General features: G+C 39.9%; 1 protein-coding gene across 5 annotated transcripts in view; it reads left to right on the top strand.

Moving 5' to 3' along the window:
- Positions 1-27,651, top strand: part of adamts3 (ADAM metallopeptidase with thrombospondin type 1 motif, 3) — a 284,275-nt gene that overhangs the window by 192,452 nt on the left and 64,172 nt on the right. For all 5 annotated transcript variants that reach the window (XM_038298273.1, XM_038298274.1, XM_038298272.1 and 2 more), the window contains exons 12-14: positions 246-391; positions 2,171-2,346; positions 19,573-19,706. In XM_038298273.1, the coding sequence (XP_038154201.1) occupies positions 246-391; positions 2,171-2,346; positions 19,573-19,706 (456 nt within the window). The remainder of the gene's footprint in view (positions 1-245; positions 392-2,170; positions 2,347-19,572; positions 19,707-27,651) is intronic.

The following is a 27,651-nucleotide window of genomic DNA, read 5'->3' as shown; positions in this document are numbered from 1 at the left end:
AATGAACCCTTGTTTTACTGAAAGTTTAAGAAGAAATTATGTTTTAAAATTGATGTGTTTTTAAACCCAAAATAAATGCCTGTTTCAATTTAGTTCTGTTTTATATTTCCCGCATTTCACCCTCGTCCCTAGGGGTGTGGTGAAGATGTTAAAGACTATTCAATTTACCTCTAGTGAAATAAATATGTATTCTTATTTTATTTAGTTGTATGTTTTCTCTCTCTCCTCTCTGTCATCATGTTTAGTGGTGCTATAAAGGTCACTGCATGTGGAAAAACCCAAATCAGCTGAAGCAGGATGGTGCCTGGGGTTCCTGGAGTAAATATGGCTCCTGCTCACGGTCCTGTGGAACTGGGGTTCGCTTTCGAACACGTCAGTGTAACAACCCTGCGTAAGTACAGTAACAGGAGCAGCAATGAAGTGGATTACATGGTATTTTAGCCATTTTTTTAGGAGATTACTCACAAAGCATGTTGGTGAACTAAAGAAAATAAGCTGAATGTATATATTTTCAGTGTTATTCAATGTAAAAGGAGTTCTACATTTTCTGTTTTATGAATTTCATTTATTGATGTCTTTGTAAAAATCTTGTTCTGTAACTTGAGGTGGTTTAAAAGGAAATGCGATCACAGCACTTTTATTTAACCTAATTAAAAATGTGCTTCTGTAACAAATACTTTAGGATTAATTTCGTAAGGTGATTTATTCTAATGCTCCAATACATATGAGCTCCTTACCGGTATGTTAAGCTTAATCAATGTTGATTAGATAATGAAATAAATAAGGAGTTGAAGTGAGCAAGACAAAACCTGAACACATTAATGGGGAATAAACAACTTTTGCACGAGTTTCAGGCTTCTTAATTAAAGCTGCATCCCATTTGGACTCATTCTGTCTTGGTAATGGAACTAAAGCCGATGAGACAGTTGTGGTAAATTGTCTTTTTATGCACCAATTTACATAATGCTTTCAGTGAAGATTAAGTCCTGCGTGACTAATGTCGGCATTTTGTTATTAAGAAATCACAAATGTTCCATTTATACATTTTAATCCTAAAGTGCAAAGATATTTCAGCTAATATGACTTTTCTGCATTTAAACTAAGTTGTTACAAAATAATTATAAGAGAAACTGAAGGGGTTCTTGTTTTTTGAAAACAGGTAATCTGTTATATTTGCTTTTAATGAGTTTTTGGAGAAATGTTGCTTCATATGGCTCCTATACAGTACATTAAGGTGATTTGATACAATTTGTGGTCCAGATACAGCTTTGCAAACCTGAGTCATCCTGCCATGCTTTCTTAGAAAAAATCAACGTTTTTCCTTAAACTCTTTAGACCAACGCTTGTTAAGTCTTCTACTAACCATGCTGGTATGAAGTTCTACATGTACCGTCCTTTTTGACCTGTTGAGCAACTGTTTTATTTTTTCATTGCTCTGTGTGCTGGGATGGATTTACCCAGATGTCAAATCTTCATAAGTTCTGCAGCTGTCTTGACTGTCATGTGAATAAAAATGATGGGCGTCCAGTAGTTTGGAAATGGCCTTTTTAGTCTTCCCAGATTGATTGACAGTAACTGTGACTTTTCTAAAGTTTTTTTCCTCATGCATGAATACACATTTATGAGGACAGTTTGTAAATTTTTATATCCCCCTGAGTTGCTCATTTTTAACAGCATTACAAGAGTTTTATGTTCTAAAAGTGTACGGTCTCCTATTCTTACTGTTTGGTTTTATAATTTATTCCTTTCTCAGTATTTGAATGCTTAGTTTTCCTTTTACTTTGCTGCTTGTTCGCCTGAATTCCTCCGTTGCGGGACAATAACAGAATATTTATTTTCTGCTCAAATCTAAGCCTTTCCTTTTTAATATTATATTTTTGGCAGCAAACTGCCAGAAAGATGTTTTCATCCTTCATAGGATCTCAACATAGTACATTTGATTATCAGCACCTATTTTTTTAATATATCCTGATACTTTAACCTTTAGAATAGAGAGATGATGACATTCAGTTTTTAGCATATCTTCCTTGGTGGCCATTTAAGTCCTAGCTGAACATAGAAAAACAGCAAAAACAACAAAGTGGTGCACAGCATTTTGTATTCCTTTGGTTTCAAGTAAGAACTTGTTTTCCTTCTGAGCCTCTGATGTTCTTCCATCTCCCTTCTGCAGACCCTCAAACGGCGGCCAGGACTGTCCTGGAGTCAACTACGATTACCAGCTGTGCAACATAAACGAGTGCCCGAAGCACTTTGAAGATTTCCGAGCCCAACAATGCCAGCTTCGCAACTCCAACTTTGAATTCCAAAATACCAAACACCACTGGCTCCCTTATGAGCATCCCGACGGTAAGCTGGGGAAGTGTCAACAGATTGTGTTGCTGGAATGCTTTTCTCAGAAAAATGAAAATCATTAGGTTCGGTTATAAAGCCTGTGGGATAACACAGTGCCTTACAAAAAGTGTTAAAGCCATTAAACATTTGTGCTTTCAGTCACATTATAAAACAAATCCAATAGGCTGTTTTTTTTTTCCTTTTTATTTTTACAAAATAGATCAGCCTTAATACCGTCCAGCATCATCAGTTTATAAACACTTGCACAGATGAGCTGATTCGAAGTCTTTGAAGGAAATCTATCCTCAGAGCATTATGCTGCAACCTTCATGTTAGTGGTGTGCATAAAATCAATTCGTTTTTCACCAGACATAACTTTTCATATGTAGTCTTGCAAGTTTAGTTTTGAAGAACAAACACACACCACACTTTTCAGACTATCATTTTAAGCTCCAATGGGTTTTTTTGTGGCTTTTTTTGCTCAGGTTATTGCTCTCCCTAGAAGGCCTGTCAGTTTAGATTAGTAGTGTCCAAAGTAGGTCCTCAAGGGCTGCTGTCCTGCATGTTTTATATGTTGCCCTGATTCAAAACACCTGAATCAAATTAATGTTTTTGTAACCAGCTGCTATAGAGCTAGCTGACATTCCAGGTGAGTAATTTATCTATTTGAATCAGCTTTGTTGCAGCAAGGACAGAAATAAAACCTACAGGGCACCTAAAACCTACAGGGCATCTCCCCTTGAGGACAGGAGTTGGAGATAATTGTTCTCTAATATTCTCTATGCCACCGCTGCAAACTTTCAAACCAGCTATTTAGGTTAAGATACAAAAGCTTAGTGTTTTGCTGATGTTTGAAAGGGGGGACTGGATACTTACACTTATGTTTTTCACTTAATTTGCAAAAGATTTAGACTGTAACATATCCTATTTCTCCCCACTGAACAATGATGCACTATAGTGTTGGCCTGATGCACAAAATCCCAGTGGGAAAGACTTTCTTAAGGTTTTTTAGTGCCTTAATTGGTTTAAATCCTTTATCAAGGCAAGACGGTGTATTCTAAAAGGAAACTCACAGAATTTGTCTTTGATTTTTTTTCTCTACAGCTTATTTTGATTTTCAGTACTTGCTCTGTTTTGTAGAATTGAAAGCCAGCTGCAGAATTTACCCTTTACCTCAAGATGATGGATCACTTTTGTGCCGCTGCAAAGGATCACATAATATATAATTGTCTGTTTCAGAGCAGACAATTGGCTTTTTATCAGACTTCACTTTATGGAGCTCTTTCCAACTTATTACATCTGAAATGGTCTGGAGTAGGGGAGCAGGTCTTCTTTAAAAAAAAAAAAAGGAATGCAGTCTATCCTGAGGGAAGGACAGAGTTTGAAAAAGTGGAAGGCCTTTGGCTTAGATATTCTTATTATGATTTTGATTGAACAAAAGGAGGAATTCAAATAATCTGATGAATTTTATAAGAGTTAAGATAGACCTTGCTTTGTTTGTGAGTAAAACCAAATTTGGGAAATCTATTGTTGCTTTTAATTTGTAATACCGGTGGGTTATTATGTTTTGACCTTAAATTCTTAACAGCAATTTTCTATGCAAATCATAAGTTTGCATATTGAAATCTTATTGAAATTTATTGGCATTCAATGTTTTAAAGGTTAAGCATGACAGAATTTCATGATGTCTCTGCTTTAAATCTGCATGTTTGGAAGAAGAATTTGATAAACCTGTGATTATGTTCTATATAGCTCCTGACACGTTGGAACCTTATTATAAGCTGAGAGGTCAGTTTGTCTGAGCTTGTCTTTCAAATTATCTTTTATTCCTATATGAGATGGGATTGAAATGAGGTAATACATTGAATTTTGTCTGCTGTGTTCTTTTGTGATATTTAACAGACTTTCATTTGGGATTAGTTTTATTGAAGCTGGTTCCAACAAAGCAATACCTGCAAACCATTAGGATATTTGTGATCAATGTGTTTATTTTATTTTTTTAAATCGACTCCTTTTTGGTGCAAATTATTTTGCAAATGCAATCAATGTTATAACAAAAACAAAACAAACAACAAGAAAGCTGCATATTAGTGTTTAAAATTAGTCATTATTTCATTAAAATAATCACAGTATGCATATTTGGTAGAGATGTAATCTGGCAATTTGGGACGTTTCTCATGTTCTTTCCAACATAAATCACTTCTGTAAACTTTGATTAAATGACTTTGATTAAAATTATCTTCTTTTTGACAATTCAAGTGTAAAAACGTTTGTTAACAGCATTATATCTTAAAAAAAGGGTTGTATGTTTTTGAATTACTTTTCTGTTTCTTGATTAATTGAGTGCACCAAATTGCCTTCAGAAGTCACAAAATTTATAAATAGAGTCAAAGCAAGGCGAGAAAAATTACATTTATCATTACACAACCGAATGTAGAGACAATTCAAAGTGATTTACATTAATCAAACAATCAAATGGAAAATAAAAGTGGGGAAAAGCAATTTAATATAAAAACACAATAAAAGAAGATAGTAAAACAAACAAAACTGTTGGAACATCAAAGTCCAGCTAAAATTTTAACAGTCCAAGGCAGCTCTAAAAAATGGGTTTTTAGCTTTAATTTAAAATAACCCAGATTTTTAGCACTTTTACAGTCTTCTGTTTGGTTCTAGTTCTGGATGTACAGACTAGGATTGAACTAGAAGACCTGAGTTGTCTGGGAGGTTGATACACAGACAACAAATCTGTTATGTATTGAGGTGCTGATCCATTCAGTGATGTGTTATTTGTGAAGATTCTTAGTCATCCAGGTCACGGTTAAGCTTAACAAAGTTCAGTCTACACAACTGGACATGAAGTTTTCTAGAAGACATTTCACCTCTCATCTAAGGCCCCGTCCACACGAAGCCGAACCCTGGCCTAAACGCACAAATTTTTCACCAAACCAGCCTCCCATCCATACGAAGCTGGCGTTTCGGGGTCTGTAAACGATCTTTTTTTTATTTTTTTTTATTATTAAGCCTTCAGTGGGAAGATTTTGAAACGCTGTTTTCGTGTTTCCATCTTTAAGCTCTAACCGCATTTTTTTTCTTACACGCATGCGTCATAGCGTCGCCTCTAAACACGCAAGCGCGACACAGTATCACAACAACAATGGCGCCGTACTGTGTTGAATGGTTGCTGCTAATGCTACTCACCCTGCTGTCGGGCTTACAACAGAATCTTCTTCTTCTGGAATATCTCCAGAAAGAACAGAGCAATATCGACGACATAGTTCAGCACCTGAATTTGACTGAACCACGAAAATGGACCTGCAGGGCAACCATGTATAAATATTAGTGCGCATGCCCAACATTTCGTCGCCTATTTTTGCTTTGGCACCACAGCGCCACTTACAGGCCTGGCATACATTTTGCAGCGTTTTTATGCATTCGTGTGGACGATCACATTTATTTACGTCTCCGTCTTTACGACAAACGTTCTGGAAAATATTTGCGTTTCATGTTCGTTTTGACTTCGTCTGGACGGGGCCTAAGAAGCTTCTTCAGTTCATACTAATGGTGGGGAGACTTGAGGTTAATATACTGTAGGTCTAAAAAAAGAATTGGGGGGACAAATGGTGGCTTTTATCCCTCCCACTGGATGGGCCAAGGAGGTCACAATGGGGAAGTTAATGGTTGTTAGGGGGTTCTTATGGGTCGTTAGCTCCCTTGTCAGAGTGCTTTCGGTCACATGCCTCGTGTGAATCAGGTGAGGGCAGTAAGAAGTGAATCTTGGGTATTGTTCCTAAAAGCTCTTTGTAAGTAGGTGAAAGTTTATAGATGTAGATGTGTTTCCATCAATGTTTTTACGCAGATTTTGAAGAAATCATTGGAACAGTTTGATGGACACAGAAAAATTAGAATCACCTTACAACATTTAGCAAAATAGTTTTTACACTCGCTTGAGGTGGTTTTGAATCCTTTTTAAAGAGGTTAATGCACAGAAGAGGAGATGGAAACACATTTGTGGAAAATGTTCTGCAAATTAAAATCTTTACCTTACATGACTAACCAGCTGTTTCTGCTGCTGCCGCCCCATTAGAATCAAGGTTCTCTCTTGACCTCTCTATGTGCCAATTAACTTCACAAATACTCACTGACATGATAAAAACAATAACATTTTTGTCTGATTGTTGAAATTCATTAAAAGCTCTTTCCATCACTGATCTGTGGTCCATGTTAGTTCATTACCCCCTTTTCCTGCAGCCAAATGTAACATGATGAAATTACATTTTACATGGCCTGGTTAACTTGGTCCAAAGGTGGAAACACATCTACAGTAGTTTGTATAAAGGGTAAAAACGTTTGAGACAGGTTATAAAACAGGTTATAAAACAGTAACCTGTCTCGAGGTTGCAGTAGCTTAAGATTTGAGCATTTTGCAAAGCTTTGTTTCATTCATCATGGTATGTAGTATGGCAGAAATGCGGGTTAAACTGTTCGTTTTGTCAAGGCAGTGAGCAAAGCCTTTCACAGTGATGCATAGAAACAACAGAACAGAGGTTTTCCTAAAAGTTGTGTTACTATAAGTTAATTAATAATAGGCAAAGGCCACAAAGCAAGCTATATCTGTTTTGAACACACAGGGGGCTTAAAGGACTTAATTGGCTAGTTTGGTCTAAATAAATTTGACTTATTTATTTACATTGACATATAAATAGATACAGAGTAAATTCCAGCCACAGCCTGGAAAAGAAAAGCATTCATTAGAGAATAAATCCGGAGTCCTTGCAGTTCTGGAGGAGCTGTAATGATCCGAATATGGGGAAAAAGCTGGGAAAATCAGTTACACAGAATGATAGCCTGAAAACCCTCTCTCTAAAGTGAAATTTAAATGGTGACGGCATCATGACAGTTGTAGGACAACGGGAAGCAGCTCGCAGCCAACCTTAAAAAACAGAGCTACAATACAATTGGTTTAGATGAAAGTGTATTCATGCCATTGCAGAAATGTCAAGCTGTTGCAGGATTTATAAATGGCTACTTATGGAGCCCTCTTTATTATTTAACAGAGCTGCATTGTAAAACAATGTAGGTAAAATAGATCAGTGAAACTGGTAAACCCAAACCGTAACCATCGGGAATGTGATTGCAACGACAGATCATACTACAAAGAAGTCACTGAGGGAGACTGAATATGAATGTAGAGTTCAGTTTTATTTTTAAAAAGATAATAAATGCAGTTTTTACAATGATAGACCAAAACTCTACCACCTAAAATTGCGGCTATTAAATTTTGTGACTCTAAATTTACCAAATAGCATATCGGTGTTTGATTATCATGCAGGAAGGTGCAGCCTCTCTGTTAAATAAAACACTTTACAACATGTCTGATATTGCAGAACATTATTTCCCCATTGACAGGAACCTGGCTCTCTGGGATCATTGTGGCAAGAAATAAAAAAACATCATGAACATTTCAATATAGAAATGTTTTCTGAACAGCTTGGGATACTATATACACTATATTGCCAAAAGTATTTGCTCACCCATCCAAATTATTGGAATCAGGTGTTCCAATCACTTCCATGGCCACAGGTGTATAAATTCAAGCACCTAGGCATGCAGACTGTTTTTACAAACATTTGTGAAAGAATGGGTCGCTCTCAGGAGCTCAGTGAATTCCAGCGTGGAACTGTGATAGGATGCCACCTGTGCAACAAATCCAGTCGTGAAATTTCCTCGCTCCTAAATATTCCACAGTCAACTGTCAGCTGTATTATAAGAAAATGGAAGTGTTTGGGAACGACAGCAACTCAGCCACGAAGTGGTAGGCCACGTAAACTGACGGAGCGGGGTCAGCGGATGCTGACGCGCATAGTGCGAAGAGGTCGCCAACTTTCTGCAGAGTCAATCACTACAGACCTCCAAACTTCATGTGGCCTTCAGATTAGCTCAAGAACAGTGCGCAGAGAGCTTCATGGAATGGGTTTCCATGGTCGAGCAGCTGCATCCAAGCCATACATCACCAAGTGCAATGCAAAGCGTCGGATGCGGTGGTGTAAAGCACGCCGCCACTGGACTCTAGAGCAGTGGAGACGCGTTCTCTGGAGTGACGAATCGCGCTTCTCCATCTGGCAATCTGATGGACGGGTCTGGGTTTGGCGGTTGCCAGGAGAACGGTACTTGTCTGACTGCATTGTGCCAAGTGTAAAGTTTGGTGGAGGGGGGATTATGGTGTGGGGTTGTTTTTCAGGAGCTGGGCTTGGCCCCTTACTTCCAGTGAAAGGAACTCTGAATGCTTCAGCATCCCAAGACATTTTGGACAATTCCATGCTCCCAACTTTGTGGGAACAGTTTGGAGCTGGCCCCTTCCTCTTCCAACATGACTGTGCACCAGTGCACAAAGCAAGGTCCATAAAGACATGGATGACAGAGTCTGGTGTGGATGAACTTGACTGGCCTGCACAGAGTCCTGACCTCAACCCGATAGAACACCTTTGGGATGAATTAGAGCGGAGACTGAGAGCCAGGCCTTCTCGTCCAACATCAGTGTGCGACCTCACAAATGCGCTTCTGGAAGAATGGTCAAAAATTCCCATAAACACACTCCTAAACCTTGTGGACAGCCTTCCCAGAAGAGTTGAAGCTGTTCTAGCTGCAAAGGGTGGACCGACGTCATATTGAACCCTATGGATTAGGAACGGGATGTCACTTAAGCTCATATGTGAGTCAAGGCAGGTGAGCAAATACTTTTGGCAATATAGTGTATCTATACACAACAGATAATATGTTTCCACTGAGTTGACCCATCCTGTGTGTCAAAGTGAGTGACATGGCAGGACTATTGGCCACTTGCAGGCAGTGGTGCACTGTGCGAAGGACATTTACCTGTCAGCAAAAGATCATCAGGTATGTGCGAAAAACACAAGGCGTAACTTAAAAACTAATCATATTTGAAACCATCATCCAAATCAGAAACCTTAAAAACACATTATAGCATTGAAATAACTTGATATAACTCCACAATGTACCTAATTTCTATCATTTTTCCTTCCACTTAAATGGGTTGGAGTTTATTTAATTCTGTACTCAGACAGAGCTCACAGCAATACATTAAACGGAGTGACAGCATATTAGCATCAAGACATTTAAAAAAAGAAAAGCTGTTTGTCCATTTTCTACATCAACTTTTTCTGTTCATAGAGATGCGGAGAAGATCAAGAACACGTTCATTGTGAGAACATCAAAGAGATACAGTGGGCAATGAAGCGTGCACTCACTCCAATTAGTGGACAATTTTCCAGTTCCCTAACATTGATTTGATCTGTGGGGAAAAAGTAGATGTTCATTGAGAACAGCAAACTCTGCATAGGGAGGCCCCAGCATGCAAGCAGTTTTTTTTTTTTTTTTTTGACTTTACACATTTTGAACATAAAGAACAGCACATCAATTTGCTTTAAGTTCTAGATATTTAAAGCAGTACTAAGTAATTTCCGGGTGGCTGCTGTGTAATCCCTACAGGATTATTGTTAACACCGACTGCCCTCCCCAAGCCACACAGCTACAATGCTGTGACTTTCTAAGCACCTGGAAGACTGTTATTTTATGACCAAATATCTTTGGTAAACTGGTGTGTATGTTACTTATTAAAGTAACATACACACCAGTAAGTAACAATAATAAATCAAGTGTCTTCCTCTCAAGTTAACCATTTTTTATTTGCATAATGTGATTTAGCCTTTGTCTTTTAAGTTATATTAAAAATCAATATCTTAAAAGTCACAATAAAACCTCAACAGAGGATAGAGGATATGCTACCTGCAAGTCCAACAACAGTTCCAGGTTTACATCAGTGTTGCATCCTTGTTTTTGTTTCAATATTTCTACAGAGCAAACACCTTCCCCAAATCCACTCTAGGTTTAACTTTGTCCCGGTCCAATTCTCTTTTTTTCTTCCTTTGCTTATTAAACAAAGATTTTCTTTGCCTTTTTTGCTGGCTCCACCATGTCATAAACATCAAAAATAAAAATGATTTAAAAAAAAAGTATAATTAGCTGTGGGTAGTGTTGCTACAACAGGCGTTTTTTTATTGATGCAGATGGCTTTACACTGGGCTGCCATAGAGCTGCTCATCTTACTTTATCCTCAACTGCCACCTGCTCCGTTTCACAGAAAGCTGCAAGTGTGGTTATCTGACTAGAGTGATTAGTAGGAGATAAGACACCTACAGTGGTGCTCCAAGGTTCATGGGGTGGCATGGTGGGGACCAATGTGCACTGAGGGGAGGCCGAAAACTGATAGGCTCTGGAACCAGTTAAAGGAATAGTACACCCAAAACATGATTAGCCTTCATTTTCTACTCACCCCCATGCTGAACAACACTCTGGAGTACTTTTTTGATATCTCAAATGCATCTGGAGATCTGGGAGACTTCTTGCTGTCTGCTGACATTCAAATAATGGAGGTGCCCAGCGCCCGAGGCAGAAAGGTCCATAAAAGTCCACAAAAAACGTGTCAATATTCCTCCATACTGCTCGTCCGATGTATTCCAAGTGTCCTGAGTGGGTAGCATCCATAACTTACTCGAAACGAAGTCATTTAGAATGTTTTTAGAGCATAAACAGTAGTGTATAGGATTTCCTAAAGGCGTTCACGAGTCTACAGAAACCGCGGCAGACCAAACCAGATGAAAGTGCGCATTCAGCGTCTGCTCTGCCGATAATGCAAGCGTAGAAGAAGAAATGTGCTGTTTACCTGTGCAAAGAAAGAAACAATGAAAGAAAAATGTCTGAGGACTTCAGTGTTGAGGAAGAGCATGAGTTCTTTGCCGAGCTGAATGCGCGCTTTCATCTGGTTTGGTCTGCCGCGGTTTCCGTAGACTCGTGAACGAGCTTTTAGGAAATCCTATACACTACTGTTTATGCTCTAAAAACATTCTAAGTGACTTCGTTTTGAGTAAATTATGGACGCTACCCACTCAGGACACTTGGATACATTGGACGAGCAGTATGGAGGAATATTGACACGTTTTTTGTGGACTTTTATATACCTTTCTGCCTCGGGCGCTATGGACCTCCATTATTTGAATGTCAGCAGAAAGCAAGAAGCCTCCCAGATCTCCAGATGCCTTTGAGATATCATAAAAGTACTCCAGAGTGTTGTTCAGCATGGGGGTGAGTAGAAAATGAAGGCTAATCATGTTTTGGGTGTACTATTCCTTTAAGGGTCAATCTATACTGATAGCAATTAATTACCTGGAAAATTACTCGCACAACACAATTTTCCAAATCAACTACTGCAGACAGACCAGACTTACATGAGACCCTATCTGAAATTCTACACACATATGTATACATCTGTGCTATATAAATTAGGCCACAGTGGTAGTTAATATTCGGTTTGACCAATGTTTAGTTTTTTTTTGTTTTTTTTTAAGTTTATTTCAAACCTGCACACTTTTTGTGTGCAAGTTCAAATCATCTAAATAGTAAGAGTTTAAGTTTATGTTTGGTATTTCAAAGAAACTTCTTAGTCAACAAAAAAAACATACTGATGCTGCCATAGCAACCTTAAGCCATAGCTTTACACAGCAGAGCAAGAGTCAGAATTTACAAGCTCTAATTTCAGTCCAAGTGCTGCTATAAGCCGTTTTTAATTTCATTATACAAATTTAGATATCAATATCTTCTCTTTATCCAGTCATTTTATTCATGTAGCATTTAGAAAGTTGATGTTCTAAGACCTCTTTTATTCTAGACAGTTGTTTTTATTTAATTTTTTTCTAAAATGCCTTCAATGTCCATTTCAGTGCCAAAAGGATGAAGTGAGAAGTGCAAACTGACTAGATGCACCACATTTAGCAGGTCCTAATCCAGTTTACTTTATAGCAGGCTGCAGTTGCCAAAGTATTAAAAAGAAATTATCTAAGGAAGTGAGCTGCAGGTCTGCATTGATGAGGTATGCCCTATGAATTATCTATTAAGATAATTAATTTATGTTTTTTTTAAAGGTTTGTTTTTTTGTTATTTTATTTTCAGATTTCCAGATGAAATACTACTGTATCTCTAAGAGGTATCACAACTGTTTTGCTCCGGTTAAACATCTGAAATAGTTCATTTTAGACAGCTAGTCTTAAAAAAAAAAAAACAGGTCTGAATAAAAAGAAAAATATTGACAGAAATGAGTGTTAATGCAGCACAGATTTAGGACTTTATCGTCTAATAAAGGTGGGTTGTTGTTTTTTTTTTTTAAGGTGGTACAGCTGTTATTTTTTTATCCGCTACCAGGAACAAATAGTGAACATAAAAGAACAGAAATCCAACCTTATGTATTAAAACATCAAAGACTGTGAAGAAACAATTTTTATACAAATTTGGAATTAGGCATCTTTTTAATGAATGAAAATGAATGACATTAAACAAAAGGGTAAACCTCATTATAATGATCTCTTTGTCATGAAAATAATACATGCAGAAGGAAGACTGATTGACCAGATGTTATTCTGCAGTTCCTCGGCTCATCCACATTAGCACCACTGTTGTTTGCAGCACAAGACATGCAAACCGCCGTGCAGTAAAGTTGCTCTGAACTTTGTAATCAGCTTTGCCAGGACAGACTTATTGGGAAGCTTTATAATCTCTTTCTAAATGGTTATCTGGTTGATGGGTGTAAATTATATAATTTTAGTTTTACATGTTTTGCATTTTGTGTGGCTCTTGTCCAAGTGATTTTTCGCTTCACTGCAGAGGCTGCTGGTTTTATTTCTTGTTCAGCAGCCTATTCCTGTCTTAATGTCTTCACCATAAGCTCTTCGGATAAGCTGTTCGGACCAGGCTTCAAAGTTCAGCCTTTGGATTCATCTAATTTGACAATTAATATTAAGATATTGAGTTTTGATCGTCATAAATTAATTCAGAATCCTCCATGTCTGTGTGTTGGCGTATGTAAAAAAAAAAAAAAAAACTTGTTTCTCACACTTCTGTACAAGAAAAAGGCAGGTAGGAAAGAAAATACCAACGAGCATGAAGGTAAATTGAGAAGAAACGAGAATGAGAATCCAGAAAGGAGCAGATAAAAACAGGAGGCATCAGTACTGGGGAAATGATTGCTGGAGGGGATAACATTTGAACACAATGTACAGCATGGTTCAAATACTAAAACAGAAGGAAGCTACACACATTGATGGTAGTTTTAGAACATAATTTATTCAACTAAACCAAAAAAGTAATTAATGAATGTCTTTATTTTCAGAAAGCGCAATAGAGAACAATATACGACTTATTTGGAGTCTGTTATTCAAGTCTGCTATTGTGAGCATTAGCTGCTCACAATATTGAATGAATGATCATGAAATGCAGTTAAAAAGAAACAATACATGACTAGAATATGATCCTGTAGACTTATTTTAGTTATACTTTTAAGAGGATTTTCTGCAACATAAAAAATTATTTCTTGGATCTGGAGGTTTTATGTTTTATTTTTGTTTCCCTTTGTCAGCAACATCAGAATGTTTGGATTTGTGGAAATATATGCTGTCTGGAAAAAAAATCTAAAAAAACAATCAGACATTGTTTTTTAATAATGTTTATTTAAGAACAAAAATAAACATTAGGGGAGGATCATGGTGAACTCCCAAATAAACAGAAGAGCCACCTCAAAGAGTCTCATCTCATGTCACTAACTGTAGTTTCCACTCTGGCAAAGAAAATAAAAAGAGACCCTATAAAGTGGATGGACTGAAACATTGTGAAAGTAGCCAAAAGCTATAAAATGAACATTTAAGACTAAAAAGCAAAGTAAGGAACTAATGTAAGCCCAACCTCACTGGTTGCTGGGCAACTCATCAAGGGACCCTATCATCCTTGTTTCACATGAGGATCAAGTCATATAAAAGAAAAGAGTTTATTACTAATGCAAAGGTCTTTTCACATTTTTACACATTATGAAATTAAACCTCAGATAAATAAAGAGCAGCAGATGAAATAGCAGGCTTTGGAATAAATGAGGTGGAAAGAAAATTTTGCATTTTTTAGATGACCAGCACCTTTGAGACTGTAATTTTGTATTGGTGTTGTTGGAGAGTCTTATTGAAAATGACAGGGATTAATGGTTTGATACATAAAATTACTCAAGTGTTCTGTTTTCTTAAAGAATATGTTCTATTTCTTTACAGTTTGGATAAAAGTTTTTGTCAAAACAATTTAGAGTATGAAGGTAAGAGTTCAAAAAAAAAAAAAATTCTTCTTGGCCAAGAAAACCTAGTTTTCCCCAAGTAAACGATAGAGACCCTTAACCTATGAGTTCTTAGTGATCAGTCCACAACGACACACTGTATCTGCAAAATTTCTTCTGACTGCATGGGCTGAGGTATCCTTTAGAACTATACCAAAGTTAAAATTATTCAGAAAAGCATGATTTACCATGTGATGAGTACAGAGCTGCCCAGCTCTGCTGCTCTACATCATGTAAGAATGTGTTGAACATCCTTCTCACGTGTAAGGCCTCATAGGAAAAAGAAAACCAACCTTTTTCTTTTTTTTTTGAAGATTGAGACTACAGAAGAAACTTGAAATCATGTGTCTCTTGACATGCCTCAGAGTTGCAGCAGGTTACTTTTATTTGCTTTTCTATTGCATCACAGCTACTATCAACTCTTAGGAGATCAAACCTTTTTCAGAAAAACAGCACTAACTTTATAAATCTGCCTATTTTTTAACTGAAAATTAACAGTTTCCCTGCAAGACAGAGAATGTACTATGTTATGCAGAAGATATAATCTCACATTGGAGGAAACTGAGAAAGATGCAAGGGATTTTTCTTGTAAAATAGTTTTAGGTTTACTTAAACAAATGTAAAGGCTTAGTGCATGGGTGTCCTTTGGTGGCCCAGAGGCTATTTCCAGCCATTGGAATGATTGTGACCCTCAACCACAGCTCAAAAATGGCCTAGATCGGCTCAGGTAGGTCATAAGGATACACACGTATAAACAAAAGATATGTGGAATTCCTCCTGGTGATAAAGACTTTAAAAAGAACACAAAAATATATTTTATTAAAATGCAACCTTAAGGTAATGTTTATTGACTTTTTTGTTTCCTTTTAATTTGAAATAATTTTAGCTATAACTACAAACGCCTTTTGTTAAACCTGGCTGAATGAAGCAAGAATGATCCTGCATTTGCAGTTCTTGCCGATTACACACAAATAATCTATAAAAATATTATATAAACTATTGTTATATTAATATAAAATAGACTTGCTTTTATTTCTGATTGGAACAAACTTGTGTCTTTTTAGACCCCAGATCTACAATTATTTATAGATCAAATTTCCTAAGAAATTAAACTATTCGAAATGCCTATTAAAATGTATTTATAAATGTGTCTGTTTAGTTTATAGTTGAGCATGCAAAAATAAAAAATTTACTGAATGAAGCAGTGTTTGTGATTCGATGAAGGGAAGTTGATTGGTTTTCAGCTTAAATTTTTCACCCCATGGCATGAGAGTTTTTTGGGGTTTTTTTTTTTTACCACAACTGCATTTATTTGTTATTTTTTTCTCTTAAAATTTTTGAACATTAAAGTTTAGGGTTTTTTAATGTTTTGTGTCCTGGTCATGTTGTAGGTAACATTCACGTTGCTGTTTCAGGGATCAGAGCTCAGCAGGTAGCAGCTTGTAGGAGCTTGTTAGTCAAAACCAGATGAATCCTTCAATGTGCTTGTAATTCTGAATATAGATCAACCCAGATAAGTCAGTCTGTTCACATCAGCTTTTCCTTTGATGATTCAATTTTTTTATCATTCTGCTTGACATTTTATTTTCACTCAGCTTGAAAACTGATGAATTCATCACAAGTTTGCATTTCTTCAGTGTACAGCATTTCTCTAAAAGAAACATTGGGTTTAATTTTCTACTCAGTTATTTCATTTCCCAAATAATACTCTAAGGGCCGGATTTATCAAGATCCAATTTTGCGTGCAGTAATTTGCGCTCGCAAACTGGAATTCTGCGCGAGGGGCTGAACCATGGTTTGCGGGTGATTTAACAAGAGCGATTGCGTAACTGGTGGCAGGTGCAAAACTGTTGGAGACATCCTATTTAAATGATGGTTTTGCGCGTTTTGTGGTTTGGGGCATGGCGAGTTTGGACAGCAGAAGGCGCAAAAGGAAATTCGACCCCATGGAAATGGAGGTATTGGTGGATGAAGCCAACAAACATTTAAGTGAGCTACAGCAAAGAAGTGTGACTGTCACACAGAGGAACGCTATATGTGAACAAATCTGTAATAAAGTAAACGCTGTTGGTGAAACCTTGCGAACAGTGGATGAAGTTAAAAGAAGATACCAGGATATTAGAAGGCGAACCAAAGAAAAACTGGCATATAACAAAACATCTGCTAACAAAAGAGGAGGGGGCACAGTAGATGAGGTGCCTCTGACCAGCATTGAGGAACAAGTACAGCTGACGCTCTGTGAGGAGCAAATCACTGGAATTGCAGCTCCAAAATGGCAATGCTGGATAAACGATATGTTTTGATGATCGTTTCCTCGTTCATTCCAAAAATATTCACACGGAGTGAAAAAATGCGTTCTCTCCGTCTCCTTGCTTCATTTCGATGTATCCTTCTTGCGACAATAACCGCTGCCATGTGTGCGCAATTACGCATACAGACCATTTGCACCTTCTTTTGAAACGTGTTAAATATAGTCAGATACCGTTAGCAAAATTGCTTTCAGGTTTAATAAATCACTTTGCGAGTGTTAAATTAATATATTTATATGTTCTCCTCCCACAAGACGCACTTTTGCGTGTAAATGCCCCATATTGCATATTCATTGCAGAAAAAGTACGCTATTTCTGAAAAGAGGCGCTATTTAGCACGTTTTAAAGACCAAATCCTTTTAGCACGCTGTTGATAGATCAGTTTGTACATTTTTTAGCGTGCGCAGTGAAATAGCTCACGTTTTTATACACGCAAACCTTTGATAGATCCGGCCCTAAATCTGATAAGTGACTATACATGGGCTGATTACTGCTTTAAGCCATATCAAGGCTTTAGGAGATAATGATTTCATAGCTGCTTAAGTTCTCTGCTGTACCATTTTACATTAAAACAACAGGTCAAAGAAGGTTCAAAGGACAGTAGTTTCTACGTCCGTATGAAACAGAATAAAATACAGCAGCCCCTCCTCCACCTTTTATAGCAGACTGCTGAATGCAAGCTCATTTAAGTGTCCTGCACTTTACCATACTCTATAAGAGGATATATATATATATATATATATATATATATATATATATTATCCTGACAATTAATTTCTTTGTAGTTTGACTGTGCTGTGCAACTTGCTGTTCACTACTTTCAAGATGATAAAAAGTGAAATTTGACACTGCACCTTTAGTTATAAAACTAAGAAAATTAGGTATAAGGAAGTTATCATCCATAAAATATACTGGTGAAGGTTCTCAGTCATCCAGGTTATAGTCATTCCAAAAAAAAAAAAAAAGAAAAACAATCCACTGGACTTTGTTTCCATGTTTGAAGATGTTTTGCTTCCCATCCAGGAAGTTTTTTTAATTCAAAATGTCAGGAATAGCGTTGACTTCAAGGTTTTATACAGTAGCCAAACAAAGCATTGTTTTAGTTTTAAAACAGTTATTCTATACAGAGTTATTCTTCTACTTGAGCAATAAACATTAATACTTTTGACACCTCTGATGTTAAACACAGTGTGAAGAGGCAGTTAATCCCATAAAATTACTAATATGTGATGCAATTGAAGTTTTAAATGGACTCAGTGTATGATATTATTTTGTATATATGTAAAACATGTCAGTGTCTAATACATATGTGAGAAAATCCCACTTTTAGCTCTGTGTAGTGAACCCCCTGAGACGCTGATCCCCTGGGTTGGGAATCACTAAATTCAATTTTCTTCAATCTTCTTCAACTTTTTTTTGTGTAAAATCTGTTAAAGGAATAGTACACCCAAAACATGATTAGCCTTCATTTTCTACTCACCTCCATGCTGAACAACACTCTGGAGTACTTTTTTGATATCTCAAATGCATCTGGAGATCTGGGAGGCTTCTTGCTGTCTGCTGACATTCAAATAATGGAGGTCCATGGCGCCCGAGACAGAAAGGTCCATAAAAGTCCACAAAAACGTGTCAATATTCCTCCATACTGCTCGTCCAATGTAATCCAAGTGTCCTGAGTGGGTAGCATCCAGAATTTACTCGAAACGAAGTAATTTAGAATGTTTTTAGAGCATAAACAGTAGTGTATAGGATTTCCTAATAGCGCCCCCATGCGCGCTCACGATTCTACGGAAGCCGGCAGACCAAACCGGAAGGAAGTGCGCATTCAGCGTCTGGTCTGCCGATAATGCAAGCGTAGAAGAAGAAATGTGCTGTTTACCTGTGCAAAGAAAGAAACAACGAAAGAAAAATGTCTGAGGACTTCAGTGTTGAGGAAGAGCATGAGTTCTTTGCCGAGCTGAATGCGCTGGTTTGGTCTGCCGGCTTCCGTAGAATCGTGAGCGCGCATGGGGGCGCTATTAGGAAATCCTATACACTACTGTTTAGGCTCTAAAACGTTCTAAATGACTTCGTTTCGAGTAAATTCTGGATGCTACCCACTCAGGACACTTGGATTACATTGGACGAGCAGTATGGAGGAATATTGACAAGTTTTTGTGGACTTTTGTGGACCTTTCTGTCTCGGGCGCCATAGACCTCCATTATTTGAATGTCAGCAGACAGCAAGAAGTCTCCCAGATCTCCAGATGCATTTGAGATATCAAAAAAGTACTCCAGAGTGTTGTTCAGCATGGAGGTGAGTAGAAAATGAAGGCTAATCATGTTTTGGGTGTACTATTCCTTTAAGTACTTTAATAAAACATGCCTAGAATGTGTTACAGTTCACAACTCTGAGCTGATTAATCTTACAAATACTCAACATTGTATTTAACCCAGCATGGTGTGTTTGGTTAAAAGACTGGGTGAAACTTAGAGCGAATTGCCTTATCAGCATGTGTTTTGCCAGCTCCCTGTTGTTTGTTCTGTACTCTCAAGCAGACCTTTTCTATCACTGCTTTGTAGAATGTTAATTTCTCTTTTGAAAATTTTTAATATATTTACCAGTCGCCCTTATTCAGAGGGCATACTGTAGGGGGAATCAAACATGACAGCAGCTGCAGCAACACCAGCAGATATTTTTAACTTATATTTTAATCCAATGCTCTGTCCTCCTAGCTAATAAAAGATGCCACCTGTACTGTCAGTCGAAGGAGACCTCAGACGTGGCATACATGAAGCAGCTGGTGCATGATGGGACACGATGCTCATACAAAGATGCCTACAGTATCTGCGTGCGTGGAGAATGCGTGGTGAGTTAAAAGAACATACTGTAGTTTAGTTAAGTAGGAAAACATAGTGTGTCTGTAAACCCACTTTACCCTGATAAATCTAAAAATAATAGGGTGCAACTAATACCTTTCAGAATGCAGTCTGGTAGTTAATAGTTTTAGCAGATTTAGGTTTAGGTTATAAAGCAATATTCCAGAACTTCGAAATCTTTTCTAAGTGAATAATTTTATATTTTTTGCAGATCTCGTAGCAGAACTGCAAACCTACTAAATTAGAGTCATCCATCTAAACTGGCCAAGGAATGGTATAAATATGTGAACATTATCATTTTAAACAGAACAGAAGCTTTTGCATAAACTGCAGCTAAGGTGTCCATGGCAACACTGGTGGAGCTGCAGCTATCCACTGCCAAGGTTAAAGTTTCTGGACATAGAGCAACTACAGTAGCAGCCATTCAAAAGGGCCCTTCCCATTCAAATGCCGGACGAACTCCATCCAACTGCCAGCGAAATCCCCTCCAGCTTCCACCCAGTGGACTCCTTTGGGCGAGCATATTTTTTTTACTCTGACTCCAACCTTTCACTGAATTACAGTGTCTGACTGTGAGATATGCTTCTCTTTTGATCTTAATGTCCACAAATCATAACAGAAAGAATATTTAAGTACAAAGATTGATGTTTAAAAAGAAATTGTAGAGGACCAGGCCAGCTAAGGGCCCATCAAGGAAAGTGGTGAAATCTTGAATGGCTACTACTGTATTAGTTTTGCAGTTCAAAAATATGTGCTTTATAAACATGAAATATGAAAACAAGATCTCCATCCTCTCTGACTTGGGCTGCGTTATTTTACAAAGAAAAAGATTAACTTTTAGTAGGTAAATATGTAAAACTTGAGTAACATATATCACAAGCTTAGTGCTGTAACTGTAGCCCACGGTAATTCTCCCAAGGCCTTAAAACAAATGTGCACCATCCTATTTAAAGTGGGAATGAATCGATGAATAAAACTAACTTAATTGACAAGATTATTTCTTGCTATTTTCAATAATTATATTATAAACTTGAAAAATATACATGTAAAAGAAAAAAAACGTACATTTTTGGCACAGGCACTGCCATGTTGCATTGACATTATAATAGCAGATTGACTCAATTATCGTGGGCATCGTTGAACAGCAGCTACAACAGGTAGCATTGCCAGCATGCACCTTCCAAAACACATGTACCGATGTCAGATATCCCACCTAAGCGCAACCACATAGCGTTCTCTATCTGCAACCTGTGACGTGCCATCAGTTTGCTCTCTGCTTTGCTACAAGATAGGATGAATCATCAGGTAGGACAGATAGCCAGAAGATTATAATATCACAGCCGCAGCTGCTGTTTTTCCCTTACTACAGCTCAACTCATACGCCCCATGGACTTAAAAGCATACAGTAAGCAATCTGATTCAGACACTAGAGTGTCCTTTTAGCTTTGTCTCCCATCATAAAAAAATTCTTAAGTGTTTTACAGTTGTGTTTAATCACTGGTATTACCAATAAATTCAACTGGAAATACAAGCGAAACCTCAGAGCGAACAAACCCACTGACATCACCGTTTGGTTTACTGCAATGTGACGGTACCTTTGGAAAGTATCAAAAAATACTAAATGTTTTCTTTTTACATTTATATTTTTCACTGTTATATTGTGTCTAATAGTAAGACACAATCTCATTAATTTAGTTAGTTTGGTTAACCGTTTCATTTCCACTTTATGTTTGATTTATTAATAGTGAACACCACTGCATTGCTGTATGACTTTCTGATGATCTTTTCTGTTTTATAAAATCTCAATTACATACATTGGACTCGAGTCATAACTTCTGAAAGTGAATATTTCTAATAGGTTCTGTGAATCGGTCAGAGTACTGAAGGATAATGATGTCATGATGGGTTCACTAAAAGCGACCCAAGAATGCAGAACACCACTGACGGACACAAGGATGAAATTTTAACAGTTTATTTATGCACAAGCACACAGTATACACTGGTTCGGGTTCGGGGCCTGGATTCTGGTTCACCGGAGTCTGCGTGAGAGACAGTTCAGTTAGCGTTGCCAACAGAGGTTTGATTTCCTGAAGTTTACTGGTTTTACCTTGAGGGTTCTTGAGGTTAGCTTTGGGAGAGTCTCTGTTGGTTCTGGAGATGAATTCATCAGCAGAGTCCGTTTGCTGCTTCAGCGTCTCACGTCTTATTTGAACAGACCTTGGCTTTGGGTTTCCCAGCTCTAGTCCAGAGCTGCTTGGAGGTTCACTGTGAATCTTCAGGTTTGGCTCTGAGGGTCGGCTCGGCAGGTTAGCTCTTCCTGAGCTTACACAGAGGAGGCACAGGTTTCCTGGAAAAACAGAAACAAGGATTAGAATCCAAGCTGGATTCAAAAGTCATCGAATTACTCTGAGGATCTAGGCTTAAGCGCTGACCAACTGGAACAACACTGCGGCGTTGAGGCAAGGTCTGAAGACAGCTTTAGTAGTGGATCCTCTGATGATCTTGACGAGCTGCAGCTGTGCAGGAGGCTCCCTCAGAGGATCCACGGCGGACTCTGCTGGAGAAAGGTGGAATATCTCCAGCTCCCAACAGTACCCCCCCCTCAACGACCGCCCCTTGGCGGTCCGGAAGAGGTTGATGGGCAGGAACGCTCGTACTCCTCGATAAGGGCTGGATCAAGGATGTACGAGCCTGGAACCCACTGGCGATCCTCCGGTCCGTAGCCCTCCCAGTCGACGAGGTACTGCCATCCGCGACCTCGCCGACGGGAGTCCACGATAGGGCGAACCGTGAAGGCCGGATGACCATCGACCTCCAGGGCGGGTGGTGGGGAGTCGGACGGTGGGCACAGAGGGCTCGAGGAGACAGGCTTGATCTGAGACACGTGGAAGGTGGGGTGGATTCGGAGGGACTGAGGTAATTGGAGACGGACGGCTGAGGGGTTGATGACTCGAGTGATCTTGTAGGGTCCGATGAATCTAGGAGAGAATTTCCGAGACATCCCCTTGAGGGGAATGTCTCGAGTGGACAGCCATACCTCCTGGCCTTCAGTATACTCGGGGGCGGGACGTCTCCTGGCGTCAGCGAAGCGTTTAATTGACTCAGAAGACTGGTTGAGAGTGGCGATGGTTTCCCTCCAGATCCTTTGACAACGGCGGATGTGTTGGTTGACGGACTGCACCGAAATCTCTCTCTCGTCTGCGGGAAAAAGAGGTGGTTGATAGCCAAGACTGACCTGAAATGGGGATTGTCCAGTGGATGCAGATCTGAGGGAGTTATGAGCGTATTCTATCCATGGGAGAAATTGGCTCCAGTCCACGGGGTTGTTTGACGTGAGGCAGCGAAGGCTGGATTCCAATTGCTGATTCATACGCTCAGTCTGACCATTCGATTGGGGGTGGTAACCAGAGGTGAGAGAGGGTTTGCAGCCGAGAGCAGAACAGAAAGCCCTCCAGACCTGGGAGATGAATTGAGGACCTCTGTCCGAGAGGATCTCTTGGGGAATGCCGTGTAACCGGAAAACATGCTTGATGAGTAGCTGGGCTGTCTGGAAGGCCGTGGGAAGTTTTCTGAGGGGAATAAGATGGCAGGACTTCGAGACACGGTCAACAATGGTGAATATGGTGGACATACCTCGAGAGACAGGGAGACCGGTGACGAAATCAATGGCGATATGGGACCAAGGACGCGAGGGAACAGGAAGCAGTTGAAGCAGGCCAGAAGGAGGTTGGTGTGAGGCTTTGTTACGGGCACATGTGGGGCAAGCCAACACATACTCCTTTACGTCCCTGTGGAGAGTGGGCGACCAAAAGCATCTTGAAATGAGAGCAACAGTTCTACTGACACCTGGATGAGCGGAGAATTTGGCGGCATGCATCCACTGGATGAGACGGGACCTGACGGAAGATGGAACATAGGTTCGGTTAGTGGGACCGTTACCTGGATCGGGTTCAGTGGCCAGGGCTGAGTTGATGAGGTCAGTTATCTCCCAGTTGACCACTCCCACTGTGCAGGAAGCCGGAAGAACAGGTTCAGGTGTCTCGGGATGATCGACGGAGTAGAGACGAGAGAGAGAATCGGGCTTCACGTTCTTGGATCCGGGTCTGTAGGAGATGATGAGATTGAACCGAGAAAAGAAAATTGACCACCTGGATTGGCGTGGATTCGCTTGCTTGGTTGACTGGATGTAAGCCAGGTTCTTGTGGTCTGTCCATACAAGAACCGGGTGCTCAGCTCCCTCCAGCCAATGCCTCCATTCCTCCAATGCCAGTTTAATGGCCAGAAGCTCTCGGTCACCCACATCATAATTTTGCTCTGCAGAAGAAAGTCTACGGGAGAAGAAAGCACAAGGGTGTATCTTTTGATCTGAGTCGAGTCTCTGGGAAAGGACTGCTCCAACACCGGAATCTGAAGCATCCACCTCAAGGATAAACTGCTTAGCTGGGTCAGGTTGCATAAGGACTGGTGCTCTGGAAAATAATGACTTTAGTTTTTCAAACGCTGCTTGAGCCTCGGGAGTCCACTGAAAATTGCGTTTGACAGAGGTCAGAGAAGTTAATGGAAGGGCGGTCTGGCTGTAGTTTCTGATAAACCGACGATAGAAGTTAGCAAAACCCAAAAACCTTTGTAGCTGTTTGCGGTTCTCTGGAACTGGCCAGTCTAAAACTGCCTTAATCTTGTCCTCAGATGGTTTAACCTGGCCGCCCTCGAGCACAAACCCCAAAAAGGTGACTGAAGGTTGATGAAATTCGCACTTCTCGGCTTTCACGAACAGTTTGTTTTCCAGCAGTCTCTGTAAAACAAGACGGACATGTTTCTTGTGTTCATCGAGGTTCTTGGAGTAAAAGAGTATATCATCAATGTACACGAAAACAAATACGTTGAGAAAGTCTCTTAGAATATCGTTTACGAGGGCCTGGAAGCAGGCTGGAGCGTTAGTGAGACCAAAGGGCATAACAAGATATTCGAATTGGCCCAAGGGTGTTTTGAAGGCAGTTTTCCATTCGTCGCCTTCACGGATCCTAAGGAGATGATAAGCGTTTCTTAAATCCAGTTTAGAAAACACAGTAGCTCCCTGTACGGGCTCAAAAGCAGAGGAAAGGAGAGGCAGTGGGTATTTGTTTTTAATAGTGATCTGATTCAAACCTCGATAGTCGATACAAGGTCTCAGGGAACCATCCTTCTTCCCCACGAAGAAGAATCCGGCGCCCAATGGAGAGGATGAAGGGCGAATTATTCCAGCAGCTAATGATTCGTTGATGTATTTTTCCATTGTTTCTCTCTCGGGCTTGGAAATATTATACAATCTGCTGCTAGGTAAAGGAGCACCAGGTAAAAGTTCAATGGCGCAATCGTATGGTCTGTGTGGAGGTAGGGACGTCGCACTGACCTTACTGAAGACAGGGGCTAGGTCATGGTACTCAGAAGGAACTGAAGAAAGGTCAGGAGAGTCCATCTCCCCCCCACCTCTAGGAGACCCCACCAAGGGGGCAGCAGAACGCAGGCATGTCTCATGGCAAGAGATGGACCATGATTCCAGGTGACGTTCAGTCCAGTTAATGTGAGGATTATGCTTCTCCAACCATTCGAAACCGAGCACCAGCGGGGAACATGCAGAGGGAAAAACAAAAAATGTTATAGTCTCTTGGTGGTTACCTGACAGAAGTAGCTCGAGGGGCTGAGTTTGGTGGGTAACTTGATGGAGTCTTTTCCCGTCAATAGCGGATACACTGAGAGGCTGAGACAGAGGAATGGTTTCAATTTGGAGTTGCTGGACGAGGTTAGAATCGATTAGGTTATGTTCACAGCCTGAGTCGATGAATGCAGAGAAAGAGAGGCTCTGATTAGCACAGAAAAGCGTGGCAGGCAGTAACAGTCGAGGAGATTTCTTAGAGTTTATTTGGCCCGCCAGACTCCTCAGATCCTCTGGCGGGCCCAGGCTTTTGATTTAGCCGGGCAGGAAGCGATGAAGTGTCCACTCTCACCACAGTAGATACATAGTTTGTTTAGAAAACGCCTTTGCCTCTCCTCTGGAGTGAGCCTGGTGTGTCCCACCTGCATGGGTTCGACATCCCTTTCGCCCGAGTGAGAGGCCTGAACAGGTAAAGGTAGAGACTGGGACTTAGGCCTCTGAATGGGCGGCTGCTCTGTAGATGAAGAACAAACAGTCACGTTATGTGAGGCAGAAGAAAGTGTACCCTGCTTCTTTGAACTGTTTCTGGCACGAATTCTATTATCCAATCTAATGGAGAGGCAAATTAAGTCTTCGAGGGTAGCAGGTTCGTCGAGGGTTGCGAGCTCATCTTTTATGTGCTCGTTTAATGCCATGAAAAAGGCTCCCTTTAAAGCGCTTTGGTTCCATCCGGAAGCTGCCGCTTTAACCCGGAAGTTAATGGAAAATTCAGCCACCGAAGAGTTTCCCTGTTTAAGGTTGAAAAGAGCTCTAGAATCAATAGTTTGGTCAGTTTCTTGGATGAATACCTGGATAAATTCAGAGATGAAATCAGAGTAGTAGCAGTTTAAGCTATCGTCAGCGGCAAATTTTGCCTGAGCCCATTCCAAGGCTCTTCCTGTTAACTGCGAGAGAATGAAAGTTATCTTCTTGTGATCCGTGGAAAAACAGCCAGGGGAGTTCTGAAAAATCAACCGACATTGAAATAAAAATCCTTTGCAATCTTTCATGTTACCAGAAAATCTTTCTGGGAGACTAGGACGGAACTCTGATGACGTCACTGCAGGTGACCTCGGAGGTGGAACTGGACCCGGAAATGGTTGTGGTACAGCATTTGCGCTGTTCAGATAATTAGCACAGATTTGTAGCATCTGGTTATGAGTGTCAACTAGACGGTATAACTCACGGAGCGTTTGGGTTTGTCCCTGAATTTGGGCATCCTGCTCCTCCAGTCGACGGGTGAGGTGATCTGCTGGGCCTTGAGTTTGGCCGCAGTGTTCTGTCATGATGGGTTCACTAAAAGCGACCCAAGAATGCAGAACACCACTGACGGACACAAGGATGAAAGTTTAACAGTTTATTTATGCACAAGCACACAGTATACACTGGTTCGGGTTCGGGGCCTGGATTCTGGTTCACCGGAGTCTGCGTGAGAGACAGTTCAGTTAGCGTTGCCAACAGAGGTTTGATTTCCTGAAGTTTACTGGTTGTACCTTGAGGGTTCTTGAGGTTTGCTTTGGGAGAGTCTCTGTTGGTTCTGGAGATGAATTCATCAGCAGAGTCCGTTTGCTGCTTCAGCGTCTCACGTCTTATTTGAACAGACCTTGGCTTTGGGTTTCCCAGCTCTAGTCCAGAGCTGCTTGGAGGTTCACTGTGAATCTTCAGGTTTGGCTCTGAGGGTCGGCTCGGCAGGTTAGCTCTTCCTGAGCTTACACAGAGGAGGCACAGGTTTCCTGGAAAAACAGAAACAAGGATTAGAATCCAAGCTGGATTCAAAAGTCATCGAATTACTCTGAGGATCTAGGCTTAAGCGCTGACCAACTGGAACAACACTGCGGCGTTGAGGCAAGGTCTGAAGACAGCTTAAGTAGTGGATCCTCTGATGATCTTGACGAGCTGCAGCTGTGCAGGAGGCTCCCTCAGAGGATCCACGGCGGACTCTACTGGAGAAAGGTGGAATATCTCCAGCTCCCAACAAATGATATGTAAAAGTTTTTATTCAGTGTCAGGTTCAATCTTATATGCAAGATCTTATGAGCAAGGAAGCTATTCTTTCAAAGGCATATTTTCTGACTGTGACAATAAAAAAAAAATGGAAATGGCTTTAAACATGAATTAGTTTTCAGTAGATCAAAATAAAAAATGTCCTACAGTTTGTTCTACAAATGAATGTAGTCTGAAGTCCTGCTGTGTTCAAACTTCATTTGATTTTCTATTTATCTGACATGCTTAAAACAACAATGCAAACATTCTATTAGCAAATA

Source organism: Cyprinodon tularosa, unplaced genomic scaffold (genome assembly GCF_016077235.1).
Source record: "Cyprinodon tularosa strain WSP-4 unplaced genomic scaffold, ASM1607723v1 ctg404, whole genome shotgun sequence".
Classification (NCBI taxonomy): domain Eukaryota; kingdom Metazoa; phylum Chordata; class Actinopteri; order Cyprinodontiformes; family Cyprinodontidae; genus Cyprinodon; species Cyprinodon tularosa.
The sequence above is the reverse complement of the archived record's forward strand: the minus strand, read 5'-3'. Positions and strand labels throughout refer to the sequence as shown.